We start from the raw sequence: 16,156 nt of genomic DNA on the forward strand, positions 1-16,156 counted from the left end.
GCTGAGGGATTGCTAAGCGTGGCTGGAAGAACTCATCTGGACTCGCGGCTTTCGTAGGAGGTAAAGATATATTACCAATGTTTTGGGTCAGAGCCATCCTCAATGTAAGAGTGGGTTGGTGTTTGCAAAATTCAGAATGCTTATTGAAACATCTAGAGAATGGACCAAACTTAAGCCTGAATAAAACAGCAGAAAGAAAACTGTCCCACAAAGCAACAATACAGACAGCAATCTAACATCCACCAAAAACAGTATAACTGTAAACTTACCAATGACCACCCGATAAATCTGTGGTAAATGATGAATCTATCAAAAGTGCTATAAAACAGCATATATTGACCAATAACCTGCTCAAAGATGCCCAGGGATGCTTGTTTTAAGAACTTATTACACCTTTGACCTAAGTAAGGATAAAAGAGTTTCAATCTAGGAGGTGACATCAAGATAATGGCATCAAACAGCCTGAGTAAAGATGAAGTATCAATGAGGTCTTCTGCTATTTACAAAGTAGGGAATTAAGGGATTTGGGGAAAAGGTAGGTCGGTGGAGATGAACCTATCAGAACTTTTCCTTAATGACTTGATTGTTTTATTGTCATCAATAGAGGATGAGCAAATGTAGGTTCTTGGGAGTCACTATCTCAAAAGATCTTTCCTGGAACCAACACACCAATGGCATCATGAAGAAAGCCTCTACTTCCTCAGGAGTTTGCGGAGGAGCTAGTGGAGTTTTTCAAGTGAACCGGTACGAACTTGAAGGGCCGACATGGTCTGTTTCCGTGCTGTAAATGGTTATATATGGTTGTGGAATTTAATTCTCTAATTTCCAAGTCTAGGAAAAATAACAACCAAATAAACAACTATATGAGCAGTCATTACTTTGCCATCTTAGAATGTTAATAATCATGGATTGAAAATGTTGATGAAATGTTCACAACATTTTCTTTATTATTTTAAGTGAAATTCCTCACTCATTTTGCAATAATTTGGACATGTATTATTCACGCTATAATGATAAATGCAGCACAAAATAATTTTTTTAAGACTTAGCAATTTCCTATTCAATTGAATTACTGACTATTAAAATTAAGCTTGATGAATAAGAAAAATGTCATGGTTGGAAAAAGGGATAAATGGCAGAATATAAAGATGTGTGTAGAAATGGCTTTAAAAGAGTAAAAGCAGAGTGCTGTGATTCAGTTCAATATTGTGTGAAGAATATGAGCATTTTAATTAGCACAGAATAATTCATAATTTAGCCTCGAGACCACACCCTGTTAAATATCCCAAGAACGAGGGGTGCAGATGGATTAACAATATCAATTTAAAAATTATACAACTGGCAGATGTTATTAATTAACAAAGCATATTATATTTTAATGTGAATATACATATTTATTCTTTGCTTTAAAATATAATTTCCAAAACCACAGGACCCCATAATACCAAAGTAATCTTGAAGATGCTACTTTTCCTGAATCGTGTTCCTACTTCCTTGAGAGGGGTAATGTTAAGGCTGTAGTTACTTGACCTGAGCAGGAGTAGGTTTGCTATGTGAGAGAATTAAATTTACATATGTCATGCTACTTAAGGTAAACACTATAACAATATAGTAGTTTCTAGTTTTACATGTTTTTTTTTAGTTTGTTTCTGCTAATATTTTCTCCCATAAAATTTCATGTTTTTTATTGCATGTAGTCTTTCATCACTTGAGTGCACATGTGAACGGTGAAAATCGATTTAATCGTGGTAAATAAGGATAATAAAAATGCTGCAAATATTCACGTGTTTCTGAATTTATTTCAGACATGTATCATCTGCACATTACTTTTAACACAACATGATAGTGTTATTTCAAATATTTAAATGGCTTCATAGCTAGATAGGCCAACACATGACCCTGATCATGGTAGCAAATGCAATTTTGGGATGAGCGTAATAGACCACAAACTCTTGCACTTTCTGATAAGGTGAATATTCTATTCAATTCAGTGAATGGAACCTCAGCAAGTCAGAATTTTCAGTGTTTGTAATGGGCATACTTGAACTTGGTGAATGTTCATGAAATTAAATGAAATAACTACTCATGCAATAAATCATTTTTTTTAATGAAAGCTTCACTGTGGTAAATGTCGACTTTTAACTTAACTGGAGGCTTGGAAGGTCTTTGCCATTTTTTAAAATGTGTGTGTGCGTGAGTGTTCTATCTTTTAATACCTATCTATCCATGTATATTGATACAGTTCTGCAAAATCATTTTACCTTTCCTTTATCAAAGTAATGAATAATTTCCTGGTAGAGCTGTTCTTTCAACTGTCCTTGAGTTTGAGCTTGATATCCATCTCTCTGATTCAGATGAGCTGCACATGGCTCTTCAGACCACTTAAAAAAAAATGAGCACAAAGGATTAGGATTGGATATGATTATACACATGAACGGACATCTATATTGGTCAACATCAATCAAGGCAGCACATTCAACATATACTGATATGCGAGAAAGATAATTGCAGAGTGAAGGAGAAAAATAAAGTAGCTAGACTAGTTGTAACAAAAGTACAGGATGAAGGAGTACACTTAAAGAAATCAGAAGGACGAAAAGGGGTCGTGAGATATTCCTGGTTGACAAGGTACCGGGAATAATAAGGACCAAAGGAAAAATAGGGAGAGAGTCGGTCCCCTCGAAGATCAGTGTAATAAAACACTGTGGTGAGCCATGGAAGATGAGCAAATAGTTCTCTTTTGAGAAGGACATGGAAACTAGTGACTTCAGGGAAGAGAACAGTGATATCCTGAAACATATCAAAATTAAGAAAGGGGAGTTGTTGGAGGATAAAGTGGAGGATAAAGATGGTTAAATTTCTAGGGCCTGGACCAGGTATGTCCCAGGACACTGTGGGAACCAAGTTGAGAAATTACTGGGACCCCTGGCATAAATCATGGGTGAGGTACCACAATACAATTGGTTAATGTTGTGCCTCAATTTAAGAAGGGTTACAAGGACAAGCAGGAAACTACAAGCAAGTGAGTAGGAAAGGCAGTGGGAAGGATTCTGAGAGAGACAATTTTTTACATTTGAAAAAGCAACAATTCATACAGGAGAGTCAGAATGGCTTTAAGTATGCGAAATAATGTCCTGTGAATTTCACCGAGTTTTTGTGATATGGTATCCAAGAGGATTGACAAAGGCTTCCTACACAGACTTTAGAAAGGCCTGTGATAAGATTACGCATGGGAGACTGGTCAGCCAGTTTAGAACACATGGGAGCCAGAATGAGCAAGTCAAGGGGAAAGGAATTTTTATTTGTGGCAGGAGGCAGAGGGTGGAACTGGATGGCTTTTTCCAGATTGGAAACTCAGTGGTTTGACAGAGATTGGTACAGGGTTCAATAAATGTTGGACATATTTACTCATGAGTTAGATAAGAATGTAGGAAGCATCATTGTACATTTTCAAATGACCCTAAAATTTGTGGTATAGTAGAAAGTTATCCAAGATTACAAGGGCAGCACAATGGTGTAGCGGTTAGCGCAATGCCTTTACAGAGCCAGTGGTCAGGACCGGACGGGTTTCTAATCCTGTGCTGTCTGTAAGGAGTTTGTATGTTCTCCCCATGTCTTCATGGGTTTTTTCCAGGGTCTCCGGTTTCCTCCCATCCTTCAAAACCAGGGTGTAGGTTGATGGGGTGTAAATTGGGTGGCATGGAATTGGCCTGTTATAATGCTGTATGTCTAAATTTAAATTTAAAAATAAAATGCAATGGAATTTAGATTAATTGGAAAAGTAGTGCAAAGAAAAACAGATGGAATTTAACTTGGTCAAGAGCAAAGGATTATTCTTTGGGCAGTTAAACTCGGGCAGGGCTAAAACAATAAATGGCAAGGCCCTAGAGAGTACTGTAGAACACAGAAACCCAAGGGTAAAATACATTGTTCTTTGAAAGAGGCCACACAGGTAGAGAGGGTTCACAAATTGGCTGTGGCATTTGTGAGTTGGGAAGTCATGTTACAGTTGTAAAAAAACATTGGTTGGACCACACTTGAAGTATTGTGTGCAGTTCAGCTTGCTGAACAATAGGAAGTAAGTAATTAAGCTAGAGTCAGTGCAAAAATAATTAACAGCAATGTTGCTTGAACTGGAGTGCTCGAGTTATAAGGAGAGATTTGATATGCTGGAGTAAAACATGAAAGCCTGCAGAGGCTGTGATTGTAGTAGAAATACAAACAATGAAGGAGGAACTCATCAGGTCTTGCAATGTGCACGAGTGGTAAAGATATATCACCAACGTTTCAGGCCTGAGCCTTTCTTCAAGCAGGCATGTGCCTGAATAAAAAAGATGGGGGAGGGGTGGAAGGAAGATAGGGTAGGGGGAGGTGCACAGGCCAAAAGGAAAAAGGTGATAATTGAACAGATAGGAGGATAGGAGAGCAAAGGTGAGAACTGATAGGCAGTGGGGAAGGGGGTGTGGTGGCTCTGTGATTCAGAGCTGGAAGAAAGGAGACAGAGGGAAAAAGAGAGAGGGGAAAGGAGACAAAGGGATAGGGGAAGGAGTTGGGGGTTGGGGGGGGGGGTGGCTAACCAAAACTGGAGGTCAATTTTAATGCTATCTCATTGGAGGGTACCCAGATGGAATATGAAGTGTTGTTCCTCCAAATTGCAGTTGGTCTTAGTCCGGTAAAGCATTAGACCATGAACAGACATATCGGCATGGGAATGGGGCGGGGAATTGATATGGGTTTCCATTGAGAGATTCCTGCATTGCAGCAGACAGAGTGAAGGTACTTAACAAAGCTGCTCCAAGTCTGCCCAATTTCTCTGATGTAGAGGAGACCACAATGAGGGCCTTGGATGCATGAGATGACTTCTTCAGATTCGCAAGGGTTGCTTCTGATGGTGAGGGAGGAGGCCTGGCCGTAAGTGCAGCATTTCTTCTGGTCATAGGGTAATGTCGAAAGTTGGGGGGGAGGGGGGATTGGTGGGAAGAGAGGAATGGAGAGCAGAGCAGAATATGCATCAGATAGTGGGATCATGTCGTTGATGACAGAGGATGATATGTTGGATGCAGAGGCTGGTGGGTGTTAGGTGAGGAAATGGGGAATTCTTTCCTTGTTGCCAGTGGGGACAGAGGAGGTCAGGGCAGATTGGAGGTAATAGAATATATGTGGGTGAGTGCTGAGTTGACGACGTTAGAAGGGAAGCCACATTTTTTTGAATTAGGATATCTCGGATGATTTCACATGGAAGGCCTCATCAAAGGAGCAGATGTGACAGAGATGGAGAAATTATGAGAAAAGAATGGAAATCTTACAGTGGACAGGGTGTGAATAGGTGTAGCTGTGGGAGTTGGTCAGGTTTGTAGAAAATGCCTGTTGAGAGTTTGTCTCCCAAGATGGATACAGAGAAATCAAGAAAGGGAAAAGTGTTGCTAGAGATGGATCAAATGAATTTGTGGTCAGGGGAAGCTGGCAGCAAAGTGGATAAAGTCAATGATCTCATCACGGGTACATGAGGCAGCACCAAGGTAATCATCAAGAAAGCGGAGGAAGAGTTGATGAGCCTTTCCTGTGTAGGCTTGTAGCATGGATTGCTCCACATAGGTATCATAGAGGCCCATATGGGTACCATGGCTACCCCATTGATTTGTAGAAAATGGAATGAGTCAAAGGAGAAGTTTTACAAATTCAAATTTATTGTCAGAGTACATACATGACATCACATACAACCCTGAGATTATTTTTATTGCGAGTCAGGCAGAATTTCTCCTTATCAGGAGTGTAAACTGTACTCAAGATACATATACAAAAGAGAGAAATGTAAATAAAGAAATAAATGTTTACAATCTTACTGTGCAAATGCAGAAAAAAAATAAATTTTCAGCAATAAATAAGGTACAAAAGAATCCTTAAACAAGTCTCTGATTGAATTTGTTGTTTAGGAGTCTGATGGTTCCTGAAACGGGTGGGTACGAGTCTTGTTTGTGGCACTTGTATCTCTTTCCTGAGAACAGAGCGTGTGCTGGGTGGGGAGGATCCTTGATGATTGCTCCTGCTCTCTGATGGTCGGGTTCCATATAGATATTCTTGATGGTGGGGACATTTTTGCCTCTGATGCACTGGGCTGCGTCCACTACCTTTTGCTTTCCGCTCAGAGGTTTTGGTACACTCAAACCAGGCATTATGCAGCCAGTCAGCCAACTCTCCACTACACATATGTAGAGGTTTGCCAAGGATTCCAAGGTCATACTGAATATTCACAAATCCCTGAGAGAGGCGTTGGTCTGCTTTGTCATAATGATACTACCATGTTGGGTCCAGGGAAGGTCCTCCGAGATAGTGACTCCCAGGAATTTAAATTTGCTCATCCTCTGATCCACATCATATAGCTCTGGTTTTCCCTTCCTAAAGTCTAAGATTAGGCTCTTGATTTTTAAGTGAGAGGAAGTTAGTACCATTTAGCCAAGTTTTCAATCTCCCTCCTGTATGGTGACTTCCTGCCATTATCAGCAAATTTGTAGATGGTGTTGACTGTGATCCATGCAATTGCAGGTGTAAATTGTGTAAAGCAGGGGGTTAAGTACACAGCTCTGTGGTGCTTCAGTGATGATGGAGATTGTGAAGGAGATGTTTTTGTTAATCTGCACTAATTGGGTCTGGAGGTGAAGGTAAGGAAATCCAGAATCTTATTACATAATGGGATATTGAGGCCCAGGTCTTGGAGTTGGCTGATCGGTTTCAAGGGAATGATAGCTTTGAATGCTGAACTGTAGTCAATAAAAAGCATCCTGGATTTTGTGTAGAGCCAGTGAGATAGCATCTGCTGTGGACCTGTTAGTGTAGTAGGCAAATTGGAATGGATCCATATTGCTGGTAAGATATGAGCTGATATGCTTCAGCCAGCCTCTATAAACACCATCAATGTGAATGCGAATGCCTCTGGTTGGCATTAATTTAGGCAGGTTGTCAAACCCTTCTAGGGTACTGGTGTGATTGAGGCCTGTTTGAAACAGCCGGGTACCATACCCTGTAAGAGAGAGATGACGAAGATACAACTTTAAACCCATTAAAGTGAGTTGCTGAGTACATTGGCCAGTTGTCAGCAAAGGTTTTCGGTACTCGGATGGGTACTGCATTCAGACCAGATGTTTTGCTTGGATTCACTCTCCTAAGGAAACCATATTTCAGACACTGACAGTAGAGGATCATCAGGGAATGTGAGGGTGTGCAGTGGTTCTTCTTTGTTCTGCTGGTTAAATCAGGCATAAAAAGTATTATGTTCATCTGGAGTAAAGCGTTGGTATCTCCTATTACATTAGATTTGGTTTGATAACAGGTTAAGTCATTTAGTCCCTGCCACAGCTGTTGAGTGTCCTTCATTATTTCCATTGCTGTCCAGAATCTTCACTTTGCCCAGGAAATGGCTTGTTGTAGGTCATACCTGCACCTTGTATAGTGTCTGGATTTCTGGAGATACATTTTATTGAGGGTAAGAACAATTTTTACCAGCTGGAGGAGGGTGATGACAGAGGGGAACTAGTTGGGTCTGTTGTCGAAGAAGAAACAAAGGTCTATAGAAATGGAAGTTGTTTAAGTGGTGGAGGGGATGCGAAGTATCGTGGATGGCATAACATTGATTTCTCTGGTTATGTTAGCTGCCCCTCTCACCCCATCTTTCCCTTTTCCCTATCCCTCTATCTCCTTTCTTCTAGCTCTGTTTCTCTCTCTTTCCCTCTGTCTCCTTTTTTCCAGCTCGGCATTCACAGAACATCCTCTCCCCTGATCAATTCTCATCTTTCCTTTCCTCCTAAAAATGTCCAGTTATGGCCTTTTTCCTGTTGGCCTGCACTCCTCCCCCCCAACTCTTTCTTTCTTCCACCCCCACCCTTTTTATTTAGGCACCTGCTTGATTTTTGCTCATACCTTGAAGGAGGGCTCAGGCCTGTAACGTTGGTTATATAGCTTTACCTCCAATGGAAGCAGCAAGACCTGCTGAGTTCATTCAGTATTTTTGTATATGTATTAGATATGCTAGGACTGCTTTCCACGCACCAAAGAAATCTGAGGGATGACCTTATAGATGTTTCTAAATCTTCTTTCTTATCTCTGAGGGGCAGAGATAGGGTAGAAAGTTACAATTTTTTTACCCATGGTTGGGGTGTCTAAAACTAAAGGCTATAGGTTTAAGGTGAGAGAGAAAAGAGAGGGGCAAGTTCTTCCACTGAGTCGGCCTAGATACAGGAATAACTGTTATTAAAATATTTGCACAGGTACATAGATAGGGAAGATTTCAAGGGATATGAGCAAGTGCAATAAGGTTAGGCCAGCATAAGAAAATAAATCAAAAGTCAATCTAACTGACAGAACAGTTTAGAGAGAGACTGTTTCCAACAGCAGGCTGGACGAAAAGTTTGTAAAATGACAATTATGTTGAGTGAATTAAGTTTCATAATACAGGTCGAGTACTTGTTATCCAAAGATCCAAAAACTGAAAAGATATTTTAATGCCGTCTTGATGGCACAAGTTAGAAAAAAATTCACCATCTGACTTGTTCATGCGGGGCTCTGATGCTCTGTTGGCTCCAGTTTGATTACAAAATAACAGTAAAAAAAACCAGAATATTTGCTTCTGACTGGGAAGATGCCAAACAGAGCTGGGTCTAAGTCTTCTGCAGTCAAGAGTCAGTGACTCCATTCCCAACATAAGGTGTATCGAAGAAGTTGCCTTGGGCTCCCAAGCAGGAGCAGGGATTGTAGTTGGCAGAGAGGTGTTGGGGATGACGGCAGTGAAGAGATGTCAGGGAGGTGGGTTTCTTTCTTTTAAGCAGAGATCAAGTTTTTTTTTGGCAAGTACTAAACATTATTTCATGTGACTTTTCCACTCGAGGCCTCATGTCAACGCTCAAAAAACCTGCGTTCTTTACTGTTGCTGTTTAATCGCTGATACAGGTAACCTGCTGATGCAACTGTGCTGCTTTTCCATTGTTCTAAAATATGAAAAATCCCCAAAACTGAAAAATGTCTGGTCCCAAGCATTTCGGATAAGAGGTGCTCAACCTGCACGCTGTCTCAATTTACTTACAAGGAGGTAAACAGACATTCCCTCATATTAAAATGTCAATCTTTCTAAAGAAGACTGGAAGCATTTGACTTGTCATTTACTTGGAATAAAAAAGCATTCCATGTCCTCAGCATCAGCCACATAAATAAGGAAGTACGATCTAAGGTGACTTCCATCGAACAACCACATTGAGAAAAAAACTTAACTTTTCTAGTGCTTTGGAACTGAAGGAAATGAAAAGAACAGTAATTAGGGTTAATGCTAGGCCAATATAGATTTTCTACGACTCAGTAACTGAGGATTCTGGTGGAAATGCTTCTAACTAACTAACTGCCAGCGACTCATGGCACAATAATTCAGAAGAAAGCATATGAGAATAGAAAGATCAAAAATTAGAGATTGATGGAATTTTTCATTTATTCACAAAGACAAATATTGGATTATGATAAGGACTTTAAACCACAATTTTATGAAGAAAATGACTGGTTTCTTCTCACCCATTGCAAAAAAAAGCACAAATATAATGATAATGTACAACATTGAAGTTGATGCTTTTAAATATTTAAGGAAAAGTTGACATTTGAAATGCAAGGCTATTTTCTTAATTAAGCAAAGCCAAACAGAAGATTCATAGACTAAACCCATTAGATATTCAATTATGTTCTTTTAACTTTACTGATACTATCATCAAAAGCTTGGAATAGACCATAATGTAATATAATGAATTAAAATATTACCTTAAGGAGCTTTGCATTAAGTAGTAATGTGTAGGCAGCTTCAGTATAGTTATCACACTCTTTGTGCAGATCACACAACTTGTACAGATACCTGAGAAAGCAACATCACCAGTTTTCAAGCAATATCCAGCATGTATTCATATACAATGTCCTGATAAAAGTCCTAAAGTAATGAAAAAAAATGACAGCGGTTCCAGAGCTGCTCTAATGGCAGTGCTACCACTGGGAGGGACCCAGGAAAGGGAGCAGAGACACAGCGCTGAACTACAGAGTCCTAATGCCCAATCCTGACATACAGGCATTAAACAGACTGTCAAAGGGACCAAGTGTTTTTTTTACATCCTGCAACCACGGAGGTCTATGCCCAAGATGGAGTGCCTATGCTGGGCAGCATACCATGAGGGGTTGCAGACTCCAGGGAAGCTGTAGACTGGTACAGGGCTCCAGAAATGGTGAGTCAGAGAAGTCTGTGTAAAAGCCCTACACAGGAAGGTGATCACAGCAGCGAACTAGCGAGGGGCTCAGTGGTTGAAGGACCCACATCGACTACGGGCAGCTCATCATGTGGTCAAAGAACTCACACCAGGCTGCGGGCTGCTGGAAATATGTGGTCAAAGGACTCGTACCAGGTAGCTAGCTGCTGGTCACTGGCTCATGGGAACCACGTATCGGAACCAAGTTTTGAGAAGGTGCTGAGGGCAAGAAAGGCCTCGGGCGCTGATAGCTTCCTGATGGTATCAGAGGTTTTGGTTCTGGGAGCTTGGGTTGCCAATGGATTGAATAGGAGACTGTGAGGCTGCAGGAGCATTGAAGGCGAATCCATGGACACTCTGAAAGGACTCGCTTTTGCTTCTTTATATTTTCTCTCATTATTGGGGGTGCCAGGTCGTACTCATGGTGACCCTTTGTTTGCCTTTATAGCAGGCAAAGGTTGAAGTATATCATATATATTACATCTTTTGTATTAGTACATGACAATAAAAGGAAGCCTTGAACCTTTGAATGTATCAAATGCAAAATTTATTTATTGCAAAAGCAACATTTATCTGTATTGCATGATTGTCAGGTGATTTAGCATCAGAAAGTGTTTGAAAATTACTTAGTGACAAGCTTTGACTGATTCCAGGTAAAAACATAATCAAGGATCAATTATTATTCAATATGTCAAAAAGGGAGGGAAGCTATTATTAAAGATGTCAGCCAACTAAAAAAAAACTGAGATCATCTGGCAAATTCAATGTAGTTTTGTAAAAAAGAAAATTATGTTCTATCAAGTAATAGGAGTCTCCTGAAGGTGTTGTGGATAAAGGAAAACCAATGGATATACTGTACTTTGATTTCCAAAAGGATTTAAAAGTTGTTGTGTCAAAGCTTATTGTGAGAATAAAACCTCTGCTTTTGGAGGTGTGAACAGAAGATTGCCAGGCTAATAGAAAATAGAAAGCAGAATGTTTTTAACACAGATATAAATTTACACATGATAGGTAAGGCGGAAAAGGTTACTTTGAATAGACAGGAATGTGGATTTGAGCTTACAATTTGATCAGCCATTTTATCACCCGTTGAGGTCAATTCAGAGGAAATTGGAAATAGAGTAATACTGGAGTTGGGAAATAAGTTTGAATGGTTTAGGAAATAGAAGCATTATACTATGAGAAGGAATGGATCTACATTGTCATTATTGCACAATTAGGATCTTGGACCTAGTTTCTCACAAAATATTTATGTGCAATTTATGCAGGTAGATGCCAATTGTGGTTCTGTTAGCAAGATTTTTGTCCAAGTCAGAATGGTCTTGCTTTAAGTCTCACATCAGAAAATTGGACGCAAAAATCACAGACTCCCGTGTGATTACAGATTGTGTGCTGCATTGTCAAAGGGACTAACTTTCAGATAATGTTTCATGCATTTTAAATGTACTTAATGGGTGTAAGGATGTAATTTGGATTTTCTGAAGAGTATTAAAGATAGCATAGTTATGACTTTATTTCTTCAAAGCCTTATAGCATATTTCTTTTGCTTCTAGTTGGGCTTTCCCTCTGTGATAGGCAGATAAATACCTGGGATCACTGTTAAGGGATTGACAGGTGTCAAATCTCATGCTGAATATGTCGTTTTTCAAAGACGTGAAATGTCAATGATGTTCCAAAGGTCTAAGTTCTAAATTTGACCTTAGGCCTCGCTAGTAATGACAACTTGCCCTTCAGTGTTAATCAGAAGACCCAACTACGGCCAGTATTTGGGTGCTGATCAATGCTCATTCATAAATTGGAAAGGGTTTTAATAAAAACCTCAGCTTTAACTGTGCTGCCAAAATGTTTTTTCATACCTTATGTACATTTCTTCTCTTTCGATTTCTTTGTAAAAGTTCTGAAATGCAGATCAAATGTTTTTAACCAGTTTTCTAACACACAGGGGGAAAAAAGAGAAAGAAAAATCCAAATATAAAACTCAAAAATAAGTTGACATATTCCATAAATTTTGCTCCACTGGAAGAAGTATAAAATGATCTGAATCCATTTCTAAATTTAACTTAACCTGGAATTGAGGTTAATTTCAAAGCACGACACCACAGGGGGTTCCCATTCTGCTAGAGCTATATAAAGGTTTGGTTCTAATTACAAGCTGCAATGGGCAGCGCAGTTGGCGTAGCAGTTGGTGCAGCGCTATTACAGCACATCTCCGTGGGTTTAAATCCGACGCTGTCTGTAAGGAGTTTGAACGTCCAACCCATGGCTGTGTGGATTTCCTCTGAGCACTCTGGCTTCCTCCCACCCTTCAAAACGTACGGGGGTTGTAGATTAATTGGGGTATTAAGGTGGCAGGGGCTCAAGGGCCAGAAGGGTCTATTACCCTGCTGTATGTCTAATTATAATTTATTAGCTGCATTCCTGTTGGAACATATTGTTGTAGGCCACCTTTATAGTTACTATATATAGCAAGAATGTCTTTTTCATGGCAAGATTCAACATTTCTGGAAATTTATTGAATAATTAATTCTTTAGGATGATTTAAATATATTGATGATACAAGAAACGACAGGTGCTGGAATCTTGAGCAGAGAAAGATAAAAGTCAACAACTGTATCTCGATAAAGGGTTCCAACCCAAAATGTTGATCTGAACTCAAAATTTCAGTGAGATTACATTTCGATTAATTTCTCAGCTCTATTAATCAATATCATTGATACACCCACAACTCATCCAACCTATCAATTATGGTCCACTGCTAAAGTATTTGCAGTTTCTGCTTTATCAATTTGGAAAGAGTAATTTTTCCAAGAATACTAAAAACAAGCAGAATGAGTGGTTTCAATATTTTGAGGTATGTTTGTCTTCTTATTTCAGACGTCTTTTTTTGGGAATTTTCATGGCATTATATTTCATAGTCAGTAGGATTTTATCTTAAATAGGCAAATGAATCTCACTGTACTCTTCGCCGTGATAGAACCACTAAGAATCTTACCACACAAAAAACCAGCAGTAGTGCAAAAGCACTTCGTCTATGAAACAGACCAAAAACTATTTTTTAATGTTATTCAAAGTTATATATTCTCTAAAACAAAATGTGATTTGATTACTTTTTACTCAAATCCCTTGAATCACTTTCATCACAAGGGACTAATCATACAATGCTCTCAGGATTAGGACAAACTTAATCTGATATTAAATTAAGAATACTTTAATGTATTAAAGTATTCTTAAAGTTCATTATTAATATGGAAATAGCTATTTAGTGAAATGTACTGCATAAACTCAACAAATTTGAATCTATGTTCAACCTTGGGTTGGAGGTAGGACTTCTATACAAACACATTCCCAGTGGAAGGAATCAATGAATTTACCCTGAATGGTATCAAATTTTGAATATAAATCATTTTCTGCTGCTTATTTTCCAAAAGTGAATTTTGATCACCTGTGATGTCAGACAGAAATATTTGACCACTAAATGATAAGTATGAATGTAAACTATATCATCTTGTAAAATGACAATATTTTTTAAAAAATTACAAAAGCCCTTACCAATACATTAACGGTGCAGCTCATTCGGTTTTCTTTGTTTTCGTCGTGCATGATGGTTCTATAATCCAAAAGCCTCTCCATGAGTCTGACAATGAGCATGACAAAATTCTCTCCGCTCTTAGCAAGATACTTGTGTTTTCTACAGTGTTCCAGAAGGCTGAATAAAGTAGTACATAACATATTTAATTTTCGACATAAAGGAATATAACTAAGACCAAAGTAAAATAGGATGCACAATTCACAAATCGTTCCCAAAATTCATAAACTTTCATTGTTCCAAATCTAAAAAGCTCTGTTATTTTCTGTGGAAACTTACATCTTCTCAAACAGCACTTTGTACTGCTCATCTCCTCTGCCTCCTTCCACTTCATGATCCAACTTGGTGATGATCTCATTTTCAAACTATAATTAAATAGTGAGTGTTTAAAAAAAAAACCAGAACTTCATATTGTTACTTCAGTGATTGCTGGGTATTTCAATTGTGAAATACTTTGAACAGATGCATTGAATACTTTTACTTTCCTTCTTTAAATAATGAATTCAAAATGATCCTTTCATTGTCAATTGGGCAATTGTGGACATCAGCAGGACACAGTAAATTTGTAATATCGAAAACTTTTGAGCAAATTTAAGAATCTATTATCCTCCTTCCTTAAAAAAAAGTTTTGCCTGAATAACTGCATGAGGATAATATAAATTAGATTTTCTGTGGTTAACAAATTTGAAATCAATATGAATTTAGTCAGTCAATTTTTTGAAAACAACATATGTCTTCTCCAGAAGAGCATTTCAAAAAACAGAAAATTTAAGTACTGGGGTTATTTCTTTGCAAAATTGTCATTTCACTCCATCACCTCATCAATCACATCGAGGAAATATTTGGCCCAATGCATTCAAAATTCCTGACAGCATCACAAAGGATTTATGTTTAAACATTGAAAACAACAAATGATACTGTATCAAACAACCCCTTGTTAATCTTCACATTTGCCCATGACAGAGACAAGAGTCCAGGAAATTTTTTTAAAAACTTCACATTTACATATAGATTCTGTGGTTAACATCATATGCTAATCTTCATCTTGTGCAAGGTGTGACCTTTATTTCACATTTTATTTTTTTAAATACTACCCTCCTCAGAAACAGAGCAATTACTTTTAGACAGGTTATTAAAAAAAATGACTGAATACAATTTGGTGTTCTGTTGTTTTCAAATATCTTTCTAATAAAGAACTTTTACCAAGCATTTTAAGAATTGTTTATTTCAGAAAAAGGACACTCTCTGAAGTAAACGTAAGGGGCATTTTGCATTAGTAAAGAACCTTGACCGAGTATCTACTGAAGTGCAGCAATCCTTTGGATTATCAGCAGGGATATTAGATCATGTTGTTCTGAAGAGCCATCTTTTTTGTGGCCTTTCCTGGAACAAACATTGAGCTGGACCCTGACCCCACTAACATTAGCTCAGTCATTTGGGATACACAACTCTTCCTCATCTCGCCCTCTGCAACTTTATGTAATTACAACATCCTCTCATCCTCTAATAGTCAACACCTCATTCTCTTATGTCCACTGATTACCTAGATGGATCCTTCTCTTTATTCCATTTGTCCTGGCCAGAATCACCCTGACATTCTTTGCTCTGATCATCCCTGACCTTCCATTTATTGTAGACGGCTTAGAATATTCCAGGATCAGATCTGTGGTTCAAATGCTACTTTCATTTACTTTAAGTATATATACAAGCTATATTTCACCTAAATCAGTTCAAAACAAATCTGAAGTTGGTACAGCTGGTATATCAGTGCACCTCTTATGAATAAAACCAAAAGAACCTAACTCCTTAAGAACAGGAAAACCAGTAATACCATTCAACAACTGTTTCAATAAAATGTATATTCTGTTTGAAGGCTACAATGTCAACAGGAACTTAATTTGTTGGCTGCCGTGCTGGAGAAGTACTGACATGTTACAGGCTTCAAACATAAACTGCTGTTTCAAACATATATATTTTACATGAAATGCAAATTATGATGGGGGGGGGAGGAGGGGGAAATTTGACAAAGGAAATATTTGAGACCAGTAAGGAAGATGGTGAAGCAGAAGATGGTTACAAAACAAATCACTCCAAGTGAAGGAGATAATGTGAAAAATTGAAAAACACAAAACCTGCAGAGGCTAGGATCTTGGGCAAACTACGAGGATCTCAATGGGTTAAAAAGCATTCATGGGTAGAAATTGTCATCCAACATTTCAGGTCAGGACCATTTATCTGGACTAAGATTTTTTTGAAAAAAATGTAAAAAAGAGGGAAAGAAGCTTGGGGAGGAGCTCCGAGGTGATAG

General features: G+C 38.5%; 1 protein-coding gene across 3 annotated transcripts in view; it reads right to left on the minus strand.

Annotated features, from left to right (window-relative positions):
• Positions 1-16,156, minus strand: part of dock1 (dedicator of cytokinesis 1) — a 354,235-nt gene that overhangs the window by 71,459 nt on the left and 266,620 nt on the right. For all 3 annotated transcript variants that reach the window (XM_069899676.1, XM_069899674.1, XM_069899675.1), the window contains exons 34-38: positions 14,128-14,213; positions 13,812-13,968; positions 12,119-12,159; positions 9,790-9,880; positions 2,262-2,381 (exon numbers count right to left, since the gene is read on the minus strand). In XM_069899676.1, coding sequence (XP_069755777.1) covers positions 2,262-2,381; positions 9,790-9,880; positions 12,119-12,159; positions 13,812-13,968; positions 14,128-14,213 — 495 coding nt within the window. The remainder of the gene's footprint in view (positions 1-2,261; positions 2,382-9,789; positions 9,881-12,118; positions 12,160-13,811; positions 13,969-14,127; positions 14,214-16,156) is intronic.

Source organism: Narcine bancroftii, chromosome 10 (genome assembly GCF_036971445.1).
Source record: "Narcine bancroftii isolate sNarBan1 chromosome 10, sNarBan1.hap1, whole genome shotgun sequence".
NCBI lineage: Eukaryota > Metazoa > Chordata > Chondrichthyes > Torpediniformes > Narcinidae > Narcine > Narcine bancroftii.